This window comes from Engystomops pustulosus, chromosome 1 (genome assembly GCF_040894005.1).
Source record: "Engystomops pustulosus chromosome 1, aEngPut4.maternal, whole genome shotgun sequence".
NCBI lineage: Eukaryota > Metazoa > Chordata > Amphibia > Anura > Leptodactylidae > Engystomops > Engystomops pustulosus.
In genome coordinates, this window is record NC_092411.1 from 190134358 (window position 1) to 190159394 (window position 25037).

Here is a 25037-nt window from a genome sequence, read left to right on the forward strand (position 1 = left end):
AGGTGGAAAAACACTTTTTTTTCTGGGCTAGATTACTAATAAATGAGTCAGGAAGGAGACCAGGTAGTGGGAGTGCCACAAAAAAGGAGGAAAACACCATAGTAAATGTCCCCCAATGTGTTTTTACATCTCAGAACAGTTCTGCTCAGACAATTTTGATAACGCTCCCCTTATATGTTTCTATTTGCCCATAAACAGCTAATTTTTATTTTTTTTTTACTTTGAGGGTGGGGAGAATAGGAAGTGGTTAACCGTTGAATTTTTTGACCTTTTTTTATATATATGAATTAAAAAAATTATATTGACTTTTATTTATTTTTTTAGCAGGGAGCACTTAGCATCTTCCCTGCATGCCGATTGGTTAATCAGCATCCCGGTGACATCATCACTGGAAGCCTAGGCACGATTGAGAACATCGCTGTGATTGACACTGATTGTATCGGCTGCTACACGTCTGTTTGGCACTACACGATCCTGCGCATGGTGCCTTTTTTAAAGGAGTAAATTTGCCTTTGGCGTCTATGACGCTTGTATAGGTGTTAATGCAACCTCTGATAGAGACACATTCAGAAGGTGAGAATTAAGAATTTGAGACATGTGAATGGTTTAGAAAGGTCTTTGATACAAAAAAAAACGCCCTAAACAAATATTATAAAAATGCCACAAAATGTTTATAAACCCACAGTTACCTCCGAGTCAAAATCTGCTAGGATCCATGGGAAGACGGGGTACTGCATGAGATCATTGTATGACCGGCCTGCCAGAGTATTTAAGTGCATCAAATACTGGAAATTGCTGATTTCTCCTCTCTGAATAGACACAAGAGAAAAGGATTAGACACACATCACAGATGCAAAACATTCAATCTCGCTGATTCTATGGAGCTTATCTCTTAGGTGTTGCTGTGGTGGAATGAGGTACCAATAACATGCCAGCTAGCGGGTCACGCCGGGCAGTGGTTTGTATGCATGCCAGCCATAAAAAGATTTAATATAGGAGCTCAAAATAACTGTGACCCACAGAGCACAACATTTTATTCCTAGTGAAAACAGCATACACAAAGAAAAGGCTACTGAAATGTGTACAATAAAGCTCCTAGATCAATGACAAATACCGGATTATCACACATTCAGGGCTTGCGCTACACTGCACAAAGACCACACGATCTGGTGACAACAGTAAGATACTACACAAATATGTGCTCCCTATTGCCAGACTATTCAGGTCTTGGGTTCTAGACTGCTGTTATCTGTAGTCCAGCAAGGTTTCTTTTATGTATTACATGATACTATAATCTGCTTTCTTCTTTACCTCCCATCTCTGTGTAACAGATTTTTCTCCGACCAAAGTGCTGAGGAGCCCAGACCTAAAGAGTGACCACAAGAAAAAGATTAGATAATTGTATATGAAAAAAGAGATGCTATTAACAAACAACCCATATAATGTGCAGCATGTATAGTGTGGTGATATTGTGGTACTGAATACCTATAAAGACTAACATAGTAAACACTAGGCATATTGATGGAGGTTTCCGATAACACTAGTAGTGTAACACTGCTGGGACTGTTGTAGCACTAGGAGCTTCTTACTTTAGTAATCAGCTCTTAGTGCCATTTTAACAGGTGACAAGGCCTCTTTAATAAATATTTTATCTGATCAATATGCAAATTTTCTTAAGAGGCTACTGAGGTATGGAGTAACCGCGCTGTGGAACGGGAGCTTAAGCTACTCTACGCCCCAGTGGGCTCGCTGTAGCCGCCAGCGCTCATCTGCAAGGCTGGAGTTCTGCACATGCGCAGTAACTCCGGCTTCTGAGATGAGACCGTACAGCCTGCGCTCTGCATAGACCAAAGCTCACAGATACAGCGAGCTGTTAGATGCAGACAGGAGGGTAGAAGGGATTCAAAGAAGCTACTGAGGCGTGGAGTCGCCATAGCTCCAGCTCCAAAGTGCGGCTTCTCCATGCCCCAGTACCCTCTTAAGAAAATTTACATATTGATCAGACTAAAGATTTATTGCGTTCTGGGGCAGTAAATTAATAGCTGAAAAAGGGCTAGGGCTGTAATACGTTAGAGGAACCTGCCACCAGCTCTTCAGTCTGTCCTGTACCTCTACCAAAATAAAGAAGCGTTTTTAACATCATTCCGGTGAGTGCCGCATTTTCATCTCTCGTTTTGCCACCGGATCTGCCTTGTTAGGTAGATGCATGATGGTAAGTTTACTTTAAATATCTCCTTTCCTTTAAATGTGGGTTCACCATATTTGGTTGTGCTAGGTGACAAGTGATGGAAGCACATGGAGAACACAGCAGAGCCAGATGGGTGTGGTGCAGTATGTCACTACAGCGGGCACAGCACCAGTGAAAAGTTGTGATCGGGGCCCCCTCCACATAAGCATGAACATCACAGGTGGAGTCTGTGGTCTATGAATTGCTGTACACTGTATATCCCCAGCTGTGGTAAATCCTTAAAGGAAACCTACCACTGCTCGCATGATGAAATCATGCGAGAAGACCACCCGGTAGGCTATTTAATACTGATGCCGGCACATACTTTAATTAGGCACGACGATCTTTAGATTTGCTAAAAAAAGATTAACTTACATATGTAAATAGCCCTAACAGAGGGCTATGTCTACTTCATCATCTTCGGAAGGGCGATGGCTTCCGATGTTTAAATATTCACGCCTCCTTCATTGTACCCGTCCTCGTTCAGGTCAGTCATCAAGCTCTCGGCACCTATCGCGCATGCGCAGATACTAACTCTCGTACACAGCCGGCCAGCCATAGGTGCCGAGAGCTTGGTGAAGGAGGATGGGTACAATGAAGGAGGCGTAAATATTTAAACATCAGAAGCCATAGCCCTTCCGAAGATGACGTAGGGGGTAGCACCGGAGGGCTATTTACATATGTAAGTTAATCTTTTTTTAGCGAAACTAAAGATCGCCGTGCCTAATTAAAGTATGTGCCGGCATCAGTATTAAATAGCCTAGCGGGTGGTCTGCTCGCATGAGAGCATAAAGAGCATCCTTCACTCATCACTGTTGTGTGGATGCTGGATCCCAGGTGCACCCTCGGCTCCGCAATGGCTGCTACAGCGGTAGTTCCATAACTTTTACATGTAGATAACATTATAACATTATACTTTGTTTCCTGAAAGTAACTGATGTTAGGAGAGATAAGTGGCTGACAGCAGCATACATTTATTATACGTGCCTCAAAAGATACACTAAGCTGTTATTGTCCTAGTGGACCAGATGCCAAAGTAGTGAACCTCCATCTGGACAGTTTCCAAGTAGAAGGGTTTTGTTGTAAAAATCAACAGAACCACCTAAGTCATGCAAATGCTACTTAAATCCATCACCACAGACTCCTAAAGGTGTTAAAAAAAACATTTCTAGTTTGCTAATCTTTTTATTAGCCACTGTGTTTATCTTATGATTTTTGTTTTCAATGCGTTCTGCATTAAAAGATCCCTTTCAGCACTCACTAATTATCAGTGATGAATAAGGCAACTCTTGTTTGTCCCCTTCAATTCTAGCCTGCCAATATAATTACTGGTTTCCAAGATAATTGTAGAAAATTAAGTACAGATGACTATAGTGACGGACACAGGGAACACATCTCCGTGTTTCACTGTCAAACTTTATAAATCAACGCGTTTTACTTTTTTTTCTTGGCCTCACTGGTAAATGAATAACTGGAATATACATCACATATTTAATTTATCTACCAACAACAGTATTTGAAAGCTATTATCCTGAATCTAGTAAATTATTAGGTTTACCTTAGGTTAACTATCATTAAATACTGAATATCAAAGAAAGCCTCCATATTAATTGTGAGCATACACATTATTTATTAAAGGGACCCGGTCACCAAGAGACAGAATGTTCTGCATGAGGATGCCAGGTGCGGTCGGCGAGAGTCCATGACAGCGGGCGGAACATTGCTTGATGACGTCTGCAGGGGGGATACTGCAGGTGGCAGGCTGGGTGATAGGTGTTTTGTATATGTAAAAGGACACATGGAGGAGAGGTTTCCCCAGGGTGGGTTGGGAGAACGGTCCTCTAAAGCCCTTCCCAGGGGATGAAGGGCCTAGTCACAGAGCACATAGCATTGAAAGGTACTATATAACATCGGTTTTACAGAGAAAAGTTATTTATTTTTTTTTATACAAGAACTCTTTGGCAGTGCATGCACTATGGGGTCAGGGGTGTGCTATAAGGGGTTTCTTGGTGCCAGGAAAATAACTGGCCATAGCCATGACAGCAACTAATCCGGTTCTTGCTTTTATTTTCAAAAGCTCTCTTAAAGAAGAGAACTGCAATCTGATTGGTCACTATGAGCATCTACTCTAATCTTAATTAAGCTTCTTTGTAAAGTATATAATAAAGTAGATGGAAACATTAAAGCATATAGCATTTTAGCTTCAATACTATCCAAGTTACCAATAACTTCTTACATTCTATAAAAATATGAACAAATTTATTACCCCTGCTCCACACTGGTATTTGGACGCTGCCCTGAAACGGATTCTGAGCTGTCTGTCAAAGATGGCACAACTGCCAAGAACCTGTGTTGTGAATGGAAAGAAAGTTATGAGATTAGTTGCATGTGTTACACATTGGACAAACACAGGCCTAGTCCCCAAGACCAGACAACCATCTGGTCTCAACGTGCACAATGCACAACTTAAGCTGTCTGACAGCAGCCCCCTTCACCACTTGCTTATTTAGCACATTACATCTGGGTTTTTTTAAGGCATTTCAGAAAAATTAGTTATACTATGTGGGAGAAGGATTCCTTTCATGTTCTGCACATTATTCACTTACCTTTGGTAAACTTTGTTTCGAACTCCCTTTTGAAAAGCCAGTAAATAGTTGCGTCCGTCGGCTGAGAAGACTTCAACAGCAATTGGCTACATGGAGACATTAAAATAAAAAGCCTCAACAAGAAGTAGTAAGTTACACAGTAAACTTTGGAGTTTTGAAGTAGACACCACTTGCTAATGTATGTTTTGTATAGGTTGCTGTGGCGTTATCCACCCCTCTATTAATACGACTTTAGTTTTTTCACTCAACATACATATGACATCATATGAACTTAGAGGTAGACATACTTCCTAGGAGCATTTTAGCCATTTAGTTATCCCTTTACTGCACCTTTCAGAAGAATGTGGGTCTCATTAGGATTCCTTTTAGGCCACATTCACACAATAATGCTCCCCCGTACTGTAGTACGGTGGGCACATGTCAGAGCCGGGAAGAGGAAGATGTGGGCTGCTCATCACCCCCCTCTCAATAGAGATATATGGCGCATGACGCCGTATTACGGGGAAAGATAGGGCATGTCCTATCTTTCCTGGCTATGGAACAGTACGCAGCTGCACGTGTGCTGCATCATACCGCTCCCGTATGGCGCTGTGCACCCATTGCCGTCTATTGGGGACATATATACGGTGTATATATACGTCGGCCGTATATACGTCCCCCATGCGGTTGTTTGCACATAGCCTTATATGGGATTTGTTGAGAATATTCAGTCATCTGTGGCAGTCCCAAAGAAGTGAAGAAACAGCCATGGATGGGTGAACCGACTCTTCGCTAATGTTTTCTGACATACTGGAGGATGTCATCATAGATCAGTTAGAGATCCCCAATTCTTTGAACAGGGAATAACTTGAAATACTGCACATACTCCTTTAGTAGGCATCAGTTTTTATTACTATAAATGTACTTTGGATACAGTAACAAGTTCTACAAGGCACAAATCCATGACAGCTGGTCAACTACAACTTACAGCCAATGTGAAAACACATAAGTATTTATGGGGAAGGGGGTATGTGCAGCTGTCAGCTATATATTAGCATACAGTACATATGATTTACAAATATATACCAATGGAGCCAAGTTTCTATCTTGATCCCACAATCATTATTACAAGTTGTCGAACAATGTTCAGCAGGCAATGCAAATGTCCATAGATATCACTCATTTCAGGAGTGTGTATAGTGTATACAAAGTTTTCCTCTGACAGGTTTCATTCCAGTCTTTGCACATATATGAATGTAATATGGTCAGCAAGCTGCACTGGCAGTGTACTGCTACAGACGCAAGAGCAGCTTGACACCTGCCATGACATCTCCACAGGATAAGTTACTGAACGCTAGGGATCTTATTACTGGGACCCTAGGGATCTGTGGCATTGACAGAAATAACCATTACATCTACTGTTCACAAGTGAATTGAGAGCTGCTTGAGGGCTCCATTCACATTCACACACCAAAGAACAGACACTTTTTACGACTAATTGTTAGCTAGTAAACATCCATTGACTCAATTCCATATAACATAATATATAGTTCTGCTTCCCTTACACAAAGTGAAAAATAAGAGAGTGATCTGGAAAAAAAAGTCATCCAAAATACTTTAGTAATGACGAAAATAAATTCTTTTTAGCCATAGGATGCACATCAACACGTGTAATAACACCAAAAGGCCTACCTGCAATAGGTATCTTCGTTTATGAACCTCTTTGATATCTTCATAGGCAAAGATGCTGCAGGTTCTCCTCAGCTGGCTGGGGCCCTGTCTTGCTCCCCGGGGAATGATTGGCTCATGCATGCTAAAATAAGAAGGTATATGATATTCATTTATGTTTTATAGCAAAGAAGCATTGAGGTAGCCGGGAACACAACCTTTGCTTTCACATTTAGAGCCAAATCTTTTTTAGCACATACAATGTATAGAATATGCACAAAAAAATAAACCCTACCATATTATCAGCTGGTGATGATGAATGAAATAAATGTAGACTTTAGTTTATGCGGGGAGTATCGGGGATATTGAATTGAAAAATGAATTTATGTATAAATCTTACATTATTGATGATAATTGTTGGAAGGTGAATGACAGGAAAAAATGATAACTGTGGCATAATGGAAGTGCTTTGATAATAACATTTTGGTTAAATTAAACAAAAAGATCAGCTAGAACTAGTTATTTATGTAGATCTGTGGACAACATACAGGTAAGAGTCAGGATAAAGGTTACATTGTTCTATCAGAGGTTTGGTGAATTATATAAACAAATCAAATTTCAAAATGGTGTGACTTTATATAGACAGTGGTTCCTCTTATTTTTTCTATTTTGCTCTATACGTGTCATAGACTTCTTAGGTACCATTTCTTTCAATATCTAATATTTTTACCCATTTTCCCTTTAAATTTTCTAAATTTAAATTACCCATTTCTAAATAAATGATTTTCTTTAATGCTTCTTTATCTTTAAGAACTATCCTTCCATTTTTCCATCTATGATCACCCTAAATGTATGGGGTAACCGAACATATTAATTCCAAGATGCTGACACTGATACCCACACTTCCAACATCGCCAGTTTCTAGCTGGAAAACACTTGTCGTTCCCTGCGCCAGATTTATCACTGTAATAATGAATTCTGGTGCAGAATAAGACTGTCGGTTCCTGCTTAGACCTACTCTTAGTTGGTCTAAACCAATTCCCCACAAGCCACGCCCCTTTTCACATGAGACCACACCCACATCTCAGAGGCTATGCCCCCTTAATAGGACAAGTTGGGAAAGTACCAAAAAAAGGTATAACAGCCTTGATAACTGTTGTGCAAGGCATTTTAGACAGTGTTTTTGGTGCAAAACCACCAGAATTGTGGCACAAGTGCATTTATAAATCCCCCCCATTGAGCGGAGTCTCACTTGAGGCAACTCTCATGTCTGCCAGAATAAGTGTTTTTTTTTTTGATCACCAAGGGTTCCATTTCTAATGTAAAAAGTAGGGTGAAGGGAGGACACCCCACTCTTGTCCGTTACTACTTACTTTACTGGTAGAGTTTCAATATCTCGAATTTCCCTGTTGGCTGTCAGTGTAAACCCATCAACAACATAGAAGTGTTCTTTGCCAAATAGCAGGAGCCCTTCCCCAGTATCTAGGCCTTGAACTCTTGCACAACGGTACATATGCTGAATCTGAAAGTCATTCAGAAGAAATGGTAATTAAGCAACAGAAAACACATTAAAGCATTGTGGACAAGCTAAGAAGAAAAAGAAAACATTAAAACATTTTTAGTTTTACGATATGTCCACCAAGAGGTGGCACTATTGTATTTGTAATGATAATGTTATAAATAAACTGTACCCTGGAAATGAACATAACAAACAATTAAATACTATTATTATAAATCAGAAACTCTATGCAAAAAAATTACCCACCAGATTCTACGACAAGCTACATAAACAATGTTTATCCGTATAAAACTTGTCAACTGGATTCAGAGTAAAAATTTCAACAGAGGTGAATAAGAAATTGTCCAGGAAATAATGTACAATTTACTACCTTCTCTCCTTCCTCGAGAAGCCTCAGAAGGGTGGTGCTGTCCATCTTCTCATCCTCATCTATGGAAGAGCCTTCACTCAACTGATCCTGTAAGAGTTCTTGATTCTCATCTTCACCACCATCAGGAGCAGATCTTGACCGCTTAAGAGGTGCCTTTACCAGGCCTGAAAGAATTACAATATTTTTAACTTAAGGTGGAAGTTTTTTTGTTAGAATTACATACACAAGTGTGACAGTGCCCTAATGTAGTATACCCAACACATCAGGGATCAGTGCAGAGCTACCAGACATAGCGGCTGTGTTCTTCCTGTTCTCCATTCTGTTATTTCTTTCATTTTTATGTTTGGAGCCTATTAGGGTCTATTTCCAAGGGGTTTATTAAAGGTGGGCCTATCCAGTCTGACACTGCCTACATTTCTTAGAGGAATAACATGGGGACAACACAATACAAAGCTGCATGGCAGGAGAAATGCCACTTAGTAACAACCACAGCCAAGCACTTAGATGCCCATGGACAATTATTTTGGCTCAATCAATCCATAGGCAAGCAGAGATGTACACTTCGTAACAATGACTACTGATTGGTGGATTCATTCTCATTTTCGGTTACCTTTGACCTTGGCAATGGTGTCTTCTCCATGTTCTGGCTCATGTTGGGCTGCTTCCCCCTCTGAGCTTTCCTCCACTGTATCCTGAAACACCGCTGGGTTCCCAGGCATTAGACGCATATAGTAATCTTTACTGTCATAGCTGATGGCACGGCGGTATCGGGCAGGTTTCTGCACGCATAACATAGAAGCAAACATATATTTATATGTATTAAAATTAGCATATTGGATCAGGGCTAAAATGGGCTTATTTACATAGAACATTTCTCTGCAGCCTTCTCCATTATCCTATGTAAGATAACTGTGCAGGGAATATCAGGGAAATGGCTTTTATAACACATTCTGTCCCAAAAAAGGGAGATTCGAAATTCCAAGCAAATCCATTATTTAACTAGAAGCAATGAAGGAGAATCTACATCTCATGTGTAGTGATATCACATATGAAGCTACACAGAAATTTTTTCATTGCATCTCAATGACAAACCATTCGGGAGTCTGAAAACTTAAAAAAAACATAGGACACTGGGAAAAACCTCTTTTGTGCATTAAATGGTGCTGGTTCTATAGTAGGTCGCCTGGGCATGTTTGGCATAGCTGCATATAATAAAGTGGCTTTTCAGACCCTGGAAACAAACATTATTTCAGCACCCTGGTATTTCCCCAAACACAAAGGGGCCTGTTATACTGTGCCATACACAACATACACTTGCAGCAAAGAGTAAAGGCTCTAGACTAAGTGCTCAGTGTAGCGGTTAGCTCATGCAGAAGCTGGAGAAATACTTCCCACATCCTTGAAAATGAACATATAGTGTAACAACTGTGTGGACAACACCAACATCCATACTTAAAGGCATTGTAACCTCACCTCATTAATAAAGTAACCTGTCTCTATAGCCACCACTAACTGGAAGTATAGGTTAAAGGGCATATGTCAGAATACATCTCAGAACTTGATGCCATTCCCTCATAGAGGTCCATAAAGGGTCTATACAATAAAGCACTTACAGGAGGAGCTTGGACCCTTTATGGGTTGACTTCATGGTCTAATGACTTCTTGTCTAGCAATCCCATGGGTTTTTTTTGTTACATTTGAGTGAGGGTCTCATCATTTACCATATTTACAGGACATCATGTGGATATAACGTGAATGCAAGGGTTGAGGATATCCCGCTTAAAGGGATATTACAGTTTCAGCAAATACAAATTATTGTTTGTATAATTAAAGTAGTTCTACAATTTCCCATATACGTTCTGCATCCATTCTTCATGTATTTGTAGGTCTCTGGGTGCTGTCATTCTATAGTAAGATTTATAATTTACTTCTTGTGGATAGAAATCCACCCATGTTCACACAGGTGCAGGGTGCATTATATCACAGAGTGTAATCAGGGCTGTGTGTTATGACCATGCATGGTCATACAGGGAACTAGGCTCGTTATGTGATGATACACAGGTGCCCTGTATAATGACACATAGCCCTGATTACTCGTGATATATAACGAGCCCTGCACCTGTGTGATATCACATGACTATTCTCACAGAGGGTACTTGGCTCGTTATAGCACATAGCCCTGATTACTCTCTGTGATATAATGAGCCGTGCACCAGTGTTACATCACATGACCATTCGCACACAGGGGACTCGGCTCGTTACAACACAACCCTGATTACTCTGTGATAAAATGAGCCCTGCACCTGTGTGACATCACATGACCATTCTCACAGAGGGGACTCGGCTTGTTATAGCACAACCCTTGATCACTCTCTGTTATAACGAGCCTTGCACCTGTGTGACATCACATGACCACGCTCACACAAGGAACTAGGCTCGTTATAACACAGCCCTGATTACTCACTGTGATATAACGAGCGGAGTTCCCTGTTTGACCATGGTCATGTGACGTCACACAAGTGCAGGGCTTGTTTTACCACTGAGAGTAATCAGAGCTGTGGGTTGTGATGACATGATCATGGACAGTTTTTATATTAGCCAGTTATAATCACATGATCATGGACAGAGTTTTGTCCACCGCAAAAAAATAGAAAAAAAACACACACACACACACACAAAGCTTTCGATAGAATCACAGCAAGCAAAAATCTAGAAAACTGTGAGGAATTAATACAGAAATTCTGTCGGAAAATTGTATAACTTTTCATCATACAAACAATAACATATATTAACTGAAAACTAGAACACCCCTTTGAACAGTTACAGTCAAAAGGAAACATACAGAAGGACCCACAGTTGGTAGAAAAGATTGTGTTCTTTAGATCTTGCCTATCTTGCTGATGCACTATACATTTTTTAGGTTTGCTAAAGAAAACACATTGAGGCAGTTATCAAAAGTGTCTAAAAGTAGTTCAATGGCACAGTCCAATGCTATCACTGTGCCTGGTGTATTAAATCCAATTCTTAATAACCCGCCCCTCAACAGACCATTTTTAAAAGAGAACACCTATAAATGACTGAAATGACAATGCCTTTAATTATGTCCATCTGGCATCATATTAATCACTACAGCAAAATAGAAATGAACATTTTAGAAAGCACTAGAAATAAAACATTTGGTGGGACGTACTCATCTAAAAATTCCTTATAAAATTACTTGGCTTTAAAACTCAAGACAGGGCCCTGGCCCTAGAAGTGTTAGGCCTCATTGACGCTATTCTCATTTTCAGAGTGGATACTAAAGTGAGAGGCACTAGTTGTGTTATTATACAACAGCCTGAACATCAAGCTTCGGAGCGCATTGTTAGAACATGCTCTAGTGATGCTCTTTAGTAGAGAAGACCTCTTTACCAAGTCTTTACCTTCTCAAGAGTTACCATGAAGACACCAGCAGAGGATTCAGGCAGTGTACATGGAAAGTCAGACTAAAAAATTGGTATTAAGTACAGTTATCAGGAGTGTACATTACATATATGTAAATAATTACATCTTCTTGATTTACTGATCATGGAGAGGAAGGCCATCAAGTCTTTCCCCAATGTTTTGTTACATCCATCTAATCCAAACAATGTACCCTGCCAGCACACAGAGGGCCAGTGTGTAACATTTGGATTTTGTGTTTTTGTAGATTATTCATAAAATTTAAGTCAATGGGGCACATTTACTAAGGCCCTTGCGCCAGTTCTTTTTAGTGCAAACGGCTTGCACAAGTATTTGTGTCGCATTGTAACCCTTTTGTGGTGCAGATGCTCTAGGCATTATATGACACAAATTAGGGAGCATTCCAGTGCTCAGTCAGACCGTGCAGCAGATTTAACATGCAAAGTCCAACAGAATTCTGTCACAGACCCCATGTTATAGGTGTACCAAAATAAAGTTGGTGCACTGGTGGATCTGTGCAGGGGGCGCCAGATTCATGAAGAACAGGCGCCAGAAATCCTAAATCTGGCACCTCCCGTACACTACACAGGTAAACTGCACATAGCTCAGTTTGCACTGTTCTTAATAAATGTGCCCCAATGGGTTTCTAACCATCCAGTGACATTATTATTATACTCCATGATCTCTAGTGACCGGCCACATGATGCAGCATGCTGTAGTATAAGACACACAGATACAGCAGCTTCAGTATACCAATGTAAGATATAAAGGGCATTTAAAGAAAATCTATCATCAAAATCAAGCATGATAAACCAGGGACACTTACTCCAGGCACTGTGACTGTGGTAATCTTCTTATACTTGTTATCCACGGCCCCCTTTCATTTAAAATCAACCGTGAAATTTATGTTTATGAGCCATAGGGGCCCTGGTGGGAGTTTGTTACTAGAGCCCCTCCATACTCTGGCTTCACAGGTTGTTCTCATCCTAACCCAGCTCCCCCCCCCCCCCCCAACATTTTTTTTTCTCACGAAAGCAGCACACAGTGCGAGGTGGGAGACCTTCTCGTTCATTAGCATAATTTTAAAAGTTGATTTTAGAAGAAGGGAGGACATGGATAACAAATATATGAAGATTACCACAGTCATGGTGCTTTGATCTATAAGTGTAAGTGTCTGGTATATCAGAGTTATTTTTGATGGTAGATTTCCTGTCAAAATTAATAGAATTCTACAAATTCAGATGAATTTCACATTCCTGAGATCTTCAGACAGAAAGAACTTGATAAAGATTTAATGTCCACATTGCAGGACTTAAGTACAGAAATCAGCTTAAGTACAGAAATTTTTATGCAGCAAGTGTATTATATTTTTAAAAACATGTCAACCTTTTTGTAACTGAAATATGCTGCAGATTTTCCACCTGTAACTTCAGATGGATAATCCACATCCCTGCATTATATGGATGTACACATACATTTTGTTAGTTATATAAAATTTCTGTTAAAATGTAACTTCTGTGGATTCTCACCATTGTGTTAGTTTCTTGCTCCATTTCGGGAATGTAAGGATAGTGTATATAGAACATGTCATTTCTCACAACTTTCTTCCGCATCCTACAAGGTCCCTCTGTCATCTCCAGCATCCATTTATCCAGATGTGAGCCAATGGGTGGTCCCCAAAGTCCTCTTTCCCGTAGTAGTTCATACTCAATCTGATTCCATTCCTCCGTCACATATTTCAAGGCATTTTGCTGACGCTATTTATATAATCATATAAGTAATAAAAAACATGGTTATATATAGTTATATGCTTTGTAATTTTCAAATAAAAGAATTCTTGAAATCTCAATGTTGCTATGCATAATATGGACTGTGGGGTGATTCTGACTGATACAGCCCCTGATGTATCCAGGAGGTGGCTACACTGTCGAACAATTCAATGCCAGGCTCTGCCGAACGTAGAATTGCACCGCAACCTGCAAACTTTCACTCATGCCACCAGCTGCGCCAAAGGGGAGGTGGTGTGTACGGAAAAACTTGTCAACCAGCAGCAATTGCAATTATTTCACAGCATGTATGCAAAAAAACGTTGCACAAAAAATCTTACCAAACAAGTGTGTAGAAAGGCTTATGCACTTATGCTATACAGGTGTAAGATTCTCCTATGTTACTGGAGGTGTGTGTGTGTATATGTATTTGAACGGTTTCTATTTGATGTCTCCATACTGGTTTACTGGCTACTTACTGCTTTGGACAAGTTTTATCTTTCAATGAATATATAGTACTAAATATAAATCTCAACCAACTAGAAGAGTAGAGGAGTATAAAACTTGTTGGAATATAAACCACATAATATATAACCACATAAGGATACACCTGATATACCCTTACCTCTTGGTATTCTTTATACTGCATATCCACTAGGTCACGTACGACTGCAATGTGAGTGAATACCCACTGGGAAATCTCCTTAGTAACAGAATAAAAACAGGCATAGTACATTACTTACAAAGTTGTCATGCATAAATGCCTCTCTGTGTTCATACTGTACATGCAAAGAAGTGACCATTTACCAATGTACAATATATTCTGGACCAATGAAGGAGGATTATATGTATTTTATGGGAAGTAAAATACATAAAATCAATATGTTCTTATAACTATAACAAATAATTGCAACTGTCTATTGTAACATAAAAAAAGCATTTAAAAATGTCGCAATCTCATACATAATACAATTGGTAAGAAAGTGGTAAAAATATTGCCATTTGTTTAGATGTATTTATTGAATAATCCAAAACACATTTTGTGCTGCAGTTAGGGTGCTTTCACACGTTGCAGTTAAAACTAAATCACAATCAACTTTGAAGTAGTTTTAGGTGCATTTTTGTTTATTTAACAGGTGAAAGACATTCGTTGAACAGGTTTCTCCTTTAAAATGTAAAGAAAATAAAAAAGACATGAATTGAATGAGTGAATTTAATTTTGAAGTAACAAAACTGCACCTAAAACCACACAAAAAAACTGATTGCGATACAGTTGCAACTGCAAAAGTGTGACCGCAGCCTCACTGCTTCCATTGCTCAGCTGTTCTCCAACCTCTCATTAAAGTAAATGGAGAGTGACACATAGATGGCCCCCTCTGTTCACTGTGGCCATCATAGTATCCAGAATGTGAAGCCAGCAGCCTTGTTATGAAGACTGATGGTGGCTACACGTTCCATTAGACATCCACAGCAGGTCCATATCCAACTTGAAGTATGTGTAACTTACTACATTTGATGTGCAGCACATTTAAGTTTATTTTTCCCAGTATTGTTATCATTGTTTGCTTCTGTCTGTAATTCCCAACTCATTTATGTCCCATTTATTTAATCATGCAAACCTCCAGGAACTTCTTCATCTGCAGTTTCATGTTATTCTGAAAGTTCTTTATACACCTTACTTTACTAAAAACATTTCAGTATTTTGTAAACTATTATAAAAGTATTGGTAACTAACATGATTCAATCTGTAACCACACAAGGAACCTCAGAGGTGAAGAAGTATGGACTAAAGTCGTTTTTACCCAAAAAAGGAAAAAGCTAATCTAACTGCAGGGATTACCTGTGTGGAGAGGTTGTGCTTGTTCAGACCACTCTCCTTACGGTTTCTTCGAGACCCAGTTAACTTAGACAGACCAAAGCCACTACTGACACGTGACAATTTGGATTGAGAGCTTGGGACCAAGGTTTCTCCTTTACTGATGCACTTCTTCTCATACGCTGTGGGGAAATAAATTTATAACTTACCAAGAACAATAGGATCTGATGGTGGGTTTGACTGAAACATGTAGTGCAGATGATAAAGTATATTAAAGAAATATGTTCCTATATCCCCAATACAACTCCTTCTCCATACAACACTGGAAGTTGATTAGACATTCCTTTCATATATAAATTAATATTAGATGCAATACACAACAAATATGCAGGGTCTCATAAAAGAAAAGGTCTCATTATAAAGAGACTCCTTAAAATTTCCACACATATAAAAAAGCAAAAAATTAAAAAAAGAAGAAGAAAAAAAAAAACCACAATTAATTTAACCTTTTTGACTTACCAAGATGATTTTGCCAAGCACGTAAAGTTGCTTCTTCAATAAAAGGCCTGACGGCAGCAATGTCCACGTGTCCCCGTTCATTGACAGGAAAATTCACTTTAAACATTTCCTCCAGAACTTGTTTTTTGCTATGCATCAACTCTATCCAAACTCTGTTCACCGCTTTCAAAAGAAGCTGGCGCCCTGTAAAACACATCCATTAAATACAGTTCTGAGTGATGTCAACAGAAAATTAAGTTTTACTAAAGTAGAAGTTTAGTAAATTATTAGAGATCAGTAGTTCAATAACAGAGAAGGCCCCTCTATGGATAACCGATAATTTAGAAATTGTTTACGTGGAGATTTGTGAAGCCACCTATTACTTAGAAATTATTTCTATGGCCACTTGTTAAGGTCAACTATAATTAATAGACCACCAATAACGTAGAAATAGTTTTCATGAATATTTGGTATACCGTATATACTTGAGTATAAGCCGACCCGAGTATAAGCCGAGACACCCTAATTTTACCATCAAAAACTGGGAAAACCTATTGACTCAAGTATAAGCCGAGGGTGGGAAATGCATTGGTCACAGACCACCCCAGTAGTATGCAGCCCTGCCTCCCAGTAGTATGCAGCCCTGCCTCCCAGTAGTATGCAGCCCTGCCTCCCAGTAGTATGCAGCCCTGCCTCCCAGTAGTATGCAGCCCTGCCTCCCAGTAGTATGCAGCCCTGCCTCCCAGTAGTATGCAGCCCTGCCTCCCAGTAGTATGCAGCCCTGCCTCCCAGTAGTATGCAGCCCTGCCTCCCAGTAGTATGCAGCCCTGCCTCCCAGTAGTATGCAGCCCTGCCTCCCAGTAGTATGCAGCCCTGCCTCCCAGTAGTATGCAGCCCTGCCTCCCAGTAGTATGCAGCCCTGCCTCCCAGTAGTATGCAGCCCTGCCTCCCAGTAGTATGCAGCCCTGCCTCCCAGTAGTATGCAGCCCTGCCTCCCAGTAGTATGCAGCCCTGCCTCCCGCGCGGACATCGGGGGAGCAGCGCTGCAGTTTATTATTTTTTATGACTTATGTATGACTTTTTGTGCTGAAAAACTCGGCTTATACATGAGTATATACGGTAACTTGGAAATTTATACAAACCTTTATTGGGTCACCATCTATAGCTACATATTGATGATTTCTATGGACATTTAACATACAGTGGAATGACACCAGTAAATTCTATTACTATTTTTGTAACGTAAAATGGTTTATACTTTGTAATTTACAGCACAATTTTAGGGGGAGTAAAAAAGGGGCTACGGCTCTCCAGTATTTACCTTCACTAACATCCTGGTATATTCCATCTGGCTCTACCTCTGAGGGCATCATGATGTGCCAAGTAGTCATCCTGGCTTCAGCTTCCAATCCAAAGCCATCAGGGTTGCTGCAATGTGAAAGAGGACATGATTATTTCTCATTTCTCTTCAAGGACAGCAAACACTGAAGAGCATCATGTGCTCGTGTTTCCATAGTAACAAAAAATATATAATTTTATTTTGTACACCATTAGCCTAATTTTCCTGTTACCTTGAAAGAACTTAAAACTGTGAAATCCAAAGTTACCCTGCAGGCTGCTTTTTTTTTGCATAATATTCATAAATAACAGTCTAAATAACAGTTTTAAACAGGTCGTGGATATTCTCTTTTGACAATAAAACTGCCGTATAAATGTTAGAAACAAAATAACCTGTAGACTGTATTGCCATGGTTACATGGCTGATGGTGGATTATGTGAATATGAGATTTCATTTTAATTTAATTTGTTATAAAGATCTGTAAATGTCACATTGGAGCAGTGAAATATTATAAAATGCTACATAAAAGAAATATGTCTTTAAACTCCAACTCGGTGCACAGAAACACACAGAATAACTGCAGAAATACAAAACTTCCCAGCACTGGTTTAAATTGTTCTTTAATTTCTATTAAGTCAATTGACTTTTTAGTTAAAAGGGGCATTACCAACATGAGAAAAAGGGTCTCATTGCTGCACCATGTAGAGAGGGGGCTGCACATACACAGCTCTCCCTCTATTAACTTTTAGGGAGTTACAAGAATAACCAAGCCCACACAGCAGATGCAACATGTAGGTCAGGGAACCCTGTCCTTTTAACTCATGCAGGTTCCAGAACAGGGACTATCAACAGAAATGAGGAAATATCAAATTTTAATTTTCATATAAGCAGAAATAAATGATATCTGTTTTTACTCTGATTCAGTATGTGCATATATTAAATGTAAATTTACTCTTTGTAGCCAAATAACAGACACCATGATTTGGCTTCATTAGAACCTTTTACATTGATCAATGCAAAAGAAAAATAAGCATATATATGCCACTATTGCTCATCAATGAGAAATTGTAGCCACCACAACACGGATAGACTGCCCAGCAGAATCATCTGGTGGGTCCTGGATCTTTATTATGGCCTCAGAAGTAAATGGACAAATCGCTTGACACATGTATCATTGTATTTCTGCTGCCTATTTTCAAATTTGTCCCCTGTCAGCACATTGGTGTATTCTTAAGTCTCACAGTCTCACATATGTTTTTTATTGGTGGTGTGAGCTTGATTTTTTTTGCGACCTTTTAGGCACATGTATGGTAGTAAGTATGGGTCAGTTGTACTTCGTGTTATGCCAAAAATGTCTCTGATTTGCTCCTTCTTCACCCCCTATTTTTAAGCAAATTAAAGAAAATATCTCTCCTGCAGAGATACAATAGGAACACTGCAACAAACACACACATCGGTTAAATTCTTAACACCCTTGGGTAGGCGTCAAAAAATGTGCAAACACTCGCCAAAAAAGTTCAAAAAAAGAAAAGAAACAAGTCAAAATAAAGATGCATGTCCCCCAATGTCTATTTCTGATAGGATGATTCACAAATATTATCGATAACTAAATCTTACTGATAATAATAATAATAATTCTTTATTTATACAGCACACAGATTTGCAGCACTGCACAAAGCATGACAAATCGGTCCCTGTCAACATGGGGCTCACAATCTAAACAACCTAATAGAATGTTTTGGAGATAATACATCCTACTTGGGAATTTTGTGGATCAAGGGTGGGCCCTCAAGATCACCCCCTGTGGTAGGCTATCCTAACCCAATCTGACACTGGCCCACATACCAATCTAACTGTGCCTTCAGTGAATTTCCATGCGGCGGTACTGCATGGGAATGTGAATTTTGGTGCCAAATCATCCAGAATATTATGGCTACCATAAAGATATGTCAGCACCAGTACTCCATGGAATAAGCCTATTTTATATAGGCAGCAGAGTTTATTTTTTAACTCATTTTTAGGAAAGACAAAGCAAAAAAAGCATTTTACAACAATGCAAAAAGTGAACATAAAGAGTGGAATTATTACATCCAATAATTGACAGATAGTACAAAAAGTATTCCCAGAATTGACAGGTATTTTTACTTTCTCAAGCAATCGATTTCATCAGTGAGAAATCAGGCAGTAAGGAAAAAGCATGTCATCTCTGTATGGCAAATATTCTATGCAGGGGAATAATGAGTAAGGGGTGAACCACACCAGAAACCCCATAATTACTTATACATCACATGAACATATGGTAGCTTCTGATAAATCCGCAGCTTCCACATGCTTTCAGTCCGGACATTCACAGAGTACGCACTTACGAAAAAACAAAGACAGATTTTCTCATGTTATAAGTAAACCTCTGGAGTGAAGGGGACCAGCAATAGTGGATATAAAAGCAAGGATCACACCCAGTGCAGTTCATTTTAGATGTTTGGGCTTTGTTCACATCTGCCTTCTGTACAGAAGACTTGGTTAGTAATCTCTGCCTGTGAGGGAGCTGAAAGTGATGTCATTTCCATTATTTAACTTTTCTGCATGATAAATCTGATGATATCCTCAATCTAGTGTGATACATTGTACAGTGAAGAACAACCTACCTTCCCATGTGAAGATTAATTAAGCAGTGAGCAAGGCATGCAATAAAGTCTTGGTCGTGGTTCCCGGGTCCCAGGATCAGATTTCTATTCACTGTAAGTACGCGCAAAGAATCCAGAAGGGCTACTTGCTGAGGCACGGTTTTGTGGGCTCTGGAGAACTGGTACAGCACAGTCCGGTTTAAGCTGTTATAGATGGGCTCAAGGGACACACTCTGGGAACGTCTTTTTGACTGTGTGAGAAAAAAGAAATTATACAGAGCCTTAGGAATTAGATCTTCCCATTCATTAAAGTACATTGCTATAGATTGCATGTTAAAAAGAACTGAATTTTTGCACAACAACAATTTTCTGACTCTTCAATTAAGGGAAAGATGTTTGAGGCAGCTATACAACCCCCTACTAATGGATCCGAATTTTATTTCACAATCTCATACACAACATTTAAAAAATGGCTAAGCAACACTCCCAACAAGCATGCGTTTTCCCATAGACTGTATCAGATAAGCCGCATTGTATGTATGCACAACCGTCTGATCTAAAATAAAACCATCAATAATCCTGGCACTGAGAGAAACCAATTCTCCAACAACACACTTTGAATAAAATGCATTATATAGAAAGCTTTGCTAAAGCTTATAAAACTGTATTGTTACCTGCAGTACAAATTACACTAACTTTTATATTTCATGCTACGATTTTCAAAATGTGTGGCTGCCATGGGAACAAAGGTTAACAATAAAGATTTATTGCAGACACCTCTGATAACTTCTACAGTTGATCACTGCATCCTTGGGTAACGTACAGTAAATTACCAGAGGTCCGTCTGTAAGTCAGGTGTCCTTAAAAGAAATCTACCACCACCGTCACAGATTGTAAACTAAGCACATGTACATGCTGGTGTGTGCCCCGTCCAGCAGGATCTGCTCTTCTTTTAGCTTCTTATGCCCTTGTTTTTTTTTTTTTTAAGCTTTAAAATGATACAAATAAGCCTGAGGGGCTCTGGGCCTTTTTAAAGCCATCTAGGGTGTTTGATCCAAGTGGAGTTAATCTAATTTGTGGCCACCCAAGTGGTTAAGGCAAAGGGTACATCCAGGGAAAATGGGGAAAGGGAAGAAAATTTAGAAAATAAAGTTATGAAAGAAAATTGAGGCATGTTACTGAAAAGTTGGGGACCATTGCTATAGAATGTTTATAATCACAATAGTGAACATTGAATACAATCCACAATTCTATGTTTTATCATATACGCTATGTATAAATAATATTTTTCTTAACCTGTAGGAAAGCATTCATGTTCTTCAGAATTAATGTATAGGCCTTACAGACAAACAGCCAATTATACAGCTCTCTATTCTGGATCACAATGGGCAAATTGATGCATTTTCTCCAATAAATCACAAAGTAAGTACAAAAAACTTAAGTAAACAGAACAAAACTGTTCAGTACCTGTGGTCTGTCCCTCACCTGTGAGATGAGCTGGGTGATACAGTCTACTACCAGTTTGGAGTCTTTATTAAACATTCCTTGCCACAGCTTGTCCACAACTCGCTGGGTGAAATAAAACACATTATTTACCAGCACCTGATAACTTCCACTAGTGGTCACTGGTAAAGAGGCGTCTTCACCTAGAAAAAATAATGAGCAAAAAACCACATGAAATAAGACCAAGACCAAGCACTTAGCATAGCGCATACTTGTACCAATGCAACAAATCCATGAAATACTGCATAAAGCACAAAAACCTAAAAATCTGCTGTGGAATACTATACAATATATTCAATAGGGCAAAATGACTAGTGGGTCTTAGCCTACATTCACACGACGTGTATATACGACCCTCACAGGCTGGCAATAGGCGCACGGAACGGTACGGAGAATTGTGGTGCAGCACACGTGTGTCAGCGTACCACTCCGTACCCGGGGAAAAAATAGGACATCTTTCCCAGTATTTCGGTGCCATGTACCTCAAAGGAGAGGGGCGGGAACAAGCAGCACTCACCCCCTCCTCCTCTCCTGTGCGCCGATGTGTGAATGTAGCCTTATACTGTACAGGCTTTATCAAAATGTTTGAAGATGAATTATAAATCAAGCACTCTCTACATCTAGATTTGCAACTTCAATTTGATCATGCCATAACAAGGGCTGTCCCAACTTGTACAGTAGACCATATGCCTAATAAAAACAAGAAAGTCTCGATATGGCATAAAAACAGTCTTTAAGTTTATATAATGTGGTACATGTAATTTTAGTCAGTGCTTTAAAAGGAAATGCATCTCCAGGATCAGAGATATCAAGCAATCAATTGCATGCCTGTGTGTGCTGCCTTGCAGGATCTGCTCTTCTTTCCGTTTCTAATGCTCAATTGAATAATTTTGAAAGGACATCTACATCAGGTATACTGATTGTAAACTCCTATAACTTACCTATTTGTTGTGTTCTCTCGTTTCCCAGAATGTTTTACTACATCCTAGAATGGCAGCATTGAGGAGAAATAGACATAAAAAATGCAAATGAGCTCTGGGAGATGATATTTTATTCACACCCCTTGTACTTTAATTTTGGCCACGTCTCGCCCTTTCAGATTGCCAGTGATGTCACCCACAGTCTGTAAATCTTGTGTAAGTGTGCCAAGACTTTCCTTGCACAGTCACACTTCTGGTGGTAGCTGTGAGATTAACAGCCTGCCGACTGAAATCACTGGTGGTCTGAAAGATACAAGGGCAGAATCTGGCTAAAATGAAAAGAAAGGGGGCGTGAATATATTATCTGGCCCCGGGGCCCAGATACCTATTTGCATATTTTATATACGTCTATTTTTCCACAATGCCGCCGTTCTAGGAGTTGGTAAAAACGTTTTAATAAACAAGAGAACACAACAAATAGGTAAGTTATAGGAGTCTACCAACATTATATCTGATGGTAAATGTCCTTTAAAGCCTTTATTTTGTAAAAACAAGGGCATAAAAAGCTAAAAGAAGAGAGGATCCTGCAATTTTCAGCTGCAGATGCACAGAGGACTTCTCCTCTAACAATGTCAGAAGACGACTGGTAGATTTTGACTCTATGCTACCTGTACTATACCGTTTAGGTACGGGTAGCATACAATCACATTCATTTCAATGGGTAATGGGCAATATGTCCATCCATATGAATGGATACCCAGATGTAGTATACATTGTGTGCAAGAAACCTAAAGATGTCTGGCAATGGTTTACTCCCAATTTAGAAGACATGCACACAGCTGAGCTCATTATTGATTTTTAGGGAAAGGGGGCGGAAGTGAAAGAAAAAGGTGTCAGCCAAATAAGCATCCTATGTATTCCACAATATGGTGTTAGTGGTTATAACGACAGTGGAAAAAACTGCATGTGTCTTGAATGCGCTATAATAATCTTTATATAGCTCCATCAAATTCCGTAGCGCTTTACAAATCACAAATCATGTGCTACAATGTTTGGGGGCTAAACCTTCTATTTATTTTTTTACAGATGAAATATGTTTAACTGTGTGAAGTCTCTAGAAGCCCCCAGTTTGTGGAGACTGAGAATATTGAATACACTGTAGACATTTAGTGAGCGCAAATAGATGGCTACAATGCAGTATATACACGGATGACAAATTGAATGATTCTCGGCCCTTCACAGCTTACCTGCCTAAATCCTAAGTACTCTGTGGACTCAGTTCAGATAGCCTCTAGATACAGTTCTCTTTTTTAGATGGAATGAAAACTTTACTCATGTGTACTGGAAAGTACAAACTTTCAAGGTTTTTTCGCTTCAGTTATCCATTAAAAAGATGCTGTCAGGTTGGTCAGATATTAGAAATTCAGAACCTCATTACCGAAAGCTCCAGGTCAGAATATTCATCTCTCCTACTGGACCTACTTTTCGCTTGCTAAACAGTAACACACATAGAACGCTAAGAACCCTAGAGCAAGTCTATCATAATAAGATATTGGAAAGCTCTGAGCTCTGGCACCTGAGAGTTGGCATTAGAGGTCTGTTCAAGGAGATTGTGTGAAGAGATTTTCTAGTGAATAATAATAACCAGCTAATGAAACCAAATCTAAATAAAATTACATCACAAAAGAACATATCCTTCTACTGTTGCTACAAGAGTTTCCCACTGATCCCTACTTCTGGTCTCCCTTGACACACAGGAAGTGACAGAAAATGCTCACAGTGGTGCGCGAGTCAGTGATTGGCTGAGAAATCTCTTCTGTATATTCAGGGGGATCAGAAAGCAGCGACCTATCCAGTGTCAGAGTGGCACCAGTGGAAGACTGACGTGTTTGTTGTCATAATGGGCCTGTTCTTCCGACAACCCATTTAATATTAGGAGCAATGCGGGAAGCTAAGAAATTGTTTCAGTCCGTTTATTTGGACTCTTTAGGGGGTTCTTTGGGGACATCTATGTGTACAGACATTCTTATAAGTAAAACATTTTTTTAATATGCTACAAGACAAATCTGTACACATTTTCGGTGTAGATACCTAAGAGAACATCAGCAGCCAGTAGATGGTCCATGACACTGTCCAATATGTAGGTCTGGAATTCCTTCTGCTGAGCTCTTGTAGATCGTTCAGGAGAAGCCTGCAAAACAATTATTGTCAGGATGAATATGGGACACAAATGTATTTATAGCAGGTGAAGCAGATTTTTTTTCTTGTTTTCTCAGCATTCTACATTTGCAATTTCACACTAACTAATGAAGAGGACTCTGACAATTCAAGTTCTAAAAATGTTTCAAATATACAGAATTTTAGAAAGAATGCATAAAAAGTTTATTTAAAGGTGGGGACTTTTTAGGTTAAGTCCAGAAGTGCAAATTATCAGCTGTGGGTCATAGTAGATAAAGACCTTTTCCAAATCTTAGCACACATATGGGTTGGCTGGAAGAAAACGACAGGTCAGATTGTGGGTGCGTTCACACGTTCACTTTTTTAGATGCAGTTTTTGGTGCTGGGTTGGCAGCAGAGCAGGGACCAAGTCATCAGGACTATATCACCATCTGTCCATATATGGTCTCTACATCTTCCAGGGATTCCCCAGACACAAGGTCTCTATTTAATTCAATAATATTTTGCCCAGCCTGGGATTTGAACCCACAACCTCCACACTCCACCTGCCATAGAGAAACAGGACAGAGCTTCAATCCACTAA

General features: G+C 39.5%; 1 protein-coding gene across 7 annotated transcripts in view; it reads right to left on the reverse strand.

The window, feature by feature from the left end:
* The window catches only part of WDFY3 (WD repeat and FYVE domain containing 3), a 152676-nt gene that overhangs the window by 17131 nt on the left and 110508 nt on the right, over positions 1–25037 (reverse strand). For 4 of the 7 annotated variants that reach the window (XM_072116004.1, XM_072116022.1, XM_072116048.1 and 1 more), the window contains 17 exons: positions 24368–24467; positions 21321–21499; positions 19875–20104; positions 17212–17318; positions 15912–16094; positions 15417–15574; positions 14202–14279; positions 13340–13567; positions 11792–11854; positions 8980–9148; positions 8370–8533; positions 7854–8002; positions 6505–6625; positions 4834–4919; positions 4494–4574; positions 1312–1366; positions 690–809 (listed from right to left, as the gene is read on the reverse strand). In XM_072116004.1, coding sequence (XP_071972105.1) covers positions 690–809; positions 1312–1366; positions 4494–4574; positions 4834–4919; positions 6505–6625; positions 7854–8002; positions 8370–8533; positions 8980–9148; positions 11792–11854; positions 13340–13567; positions 14202–14279; positions 15417–15574; positions 15912–16094; positions 17212–17318; positions 19875–20104; positions 21321–21499; positions 24368–24467 — 2271 coding nt within the window. The remainder of the gene's footprint in view (positions 1–689; positions 810–1311; positions 1367–4493; positions 4575–4833; positions 4920–6504; positions 6626–7853; positions 8003–8369; positions 8534–8979; positions 9149–11791; positions 11855–13339; positions 13568–14201; positions 14280–15416; positions 15575–15911; positions 16095–17211; positions 17319–19874; positions 20105–21320; positions 21500–24367; positions 24468–25037) is intronic. The other 3 variants (XM_072116013.1, XM_072116040.1, XM_072116030.1) reach the window with 3 other exon arrangements.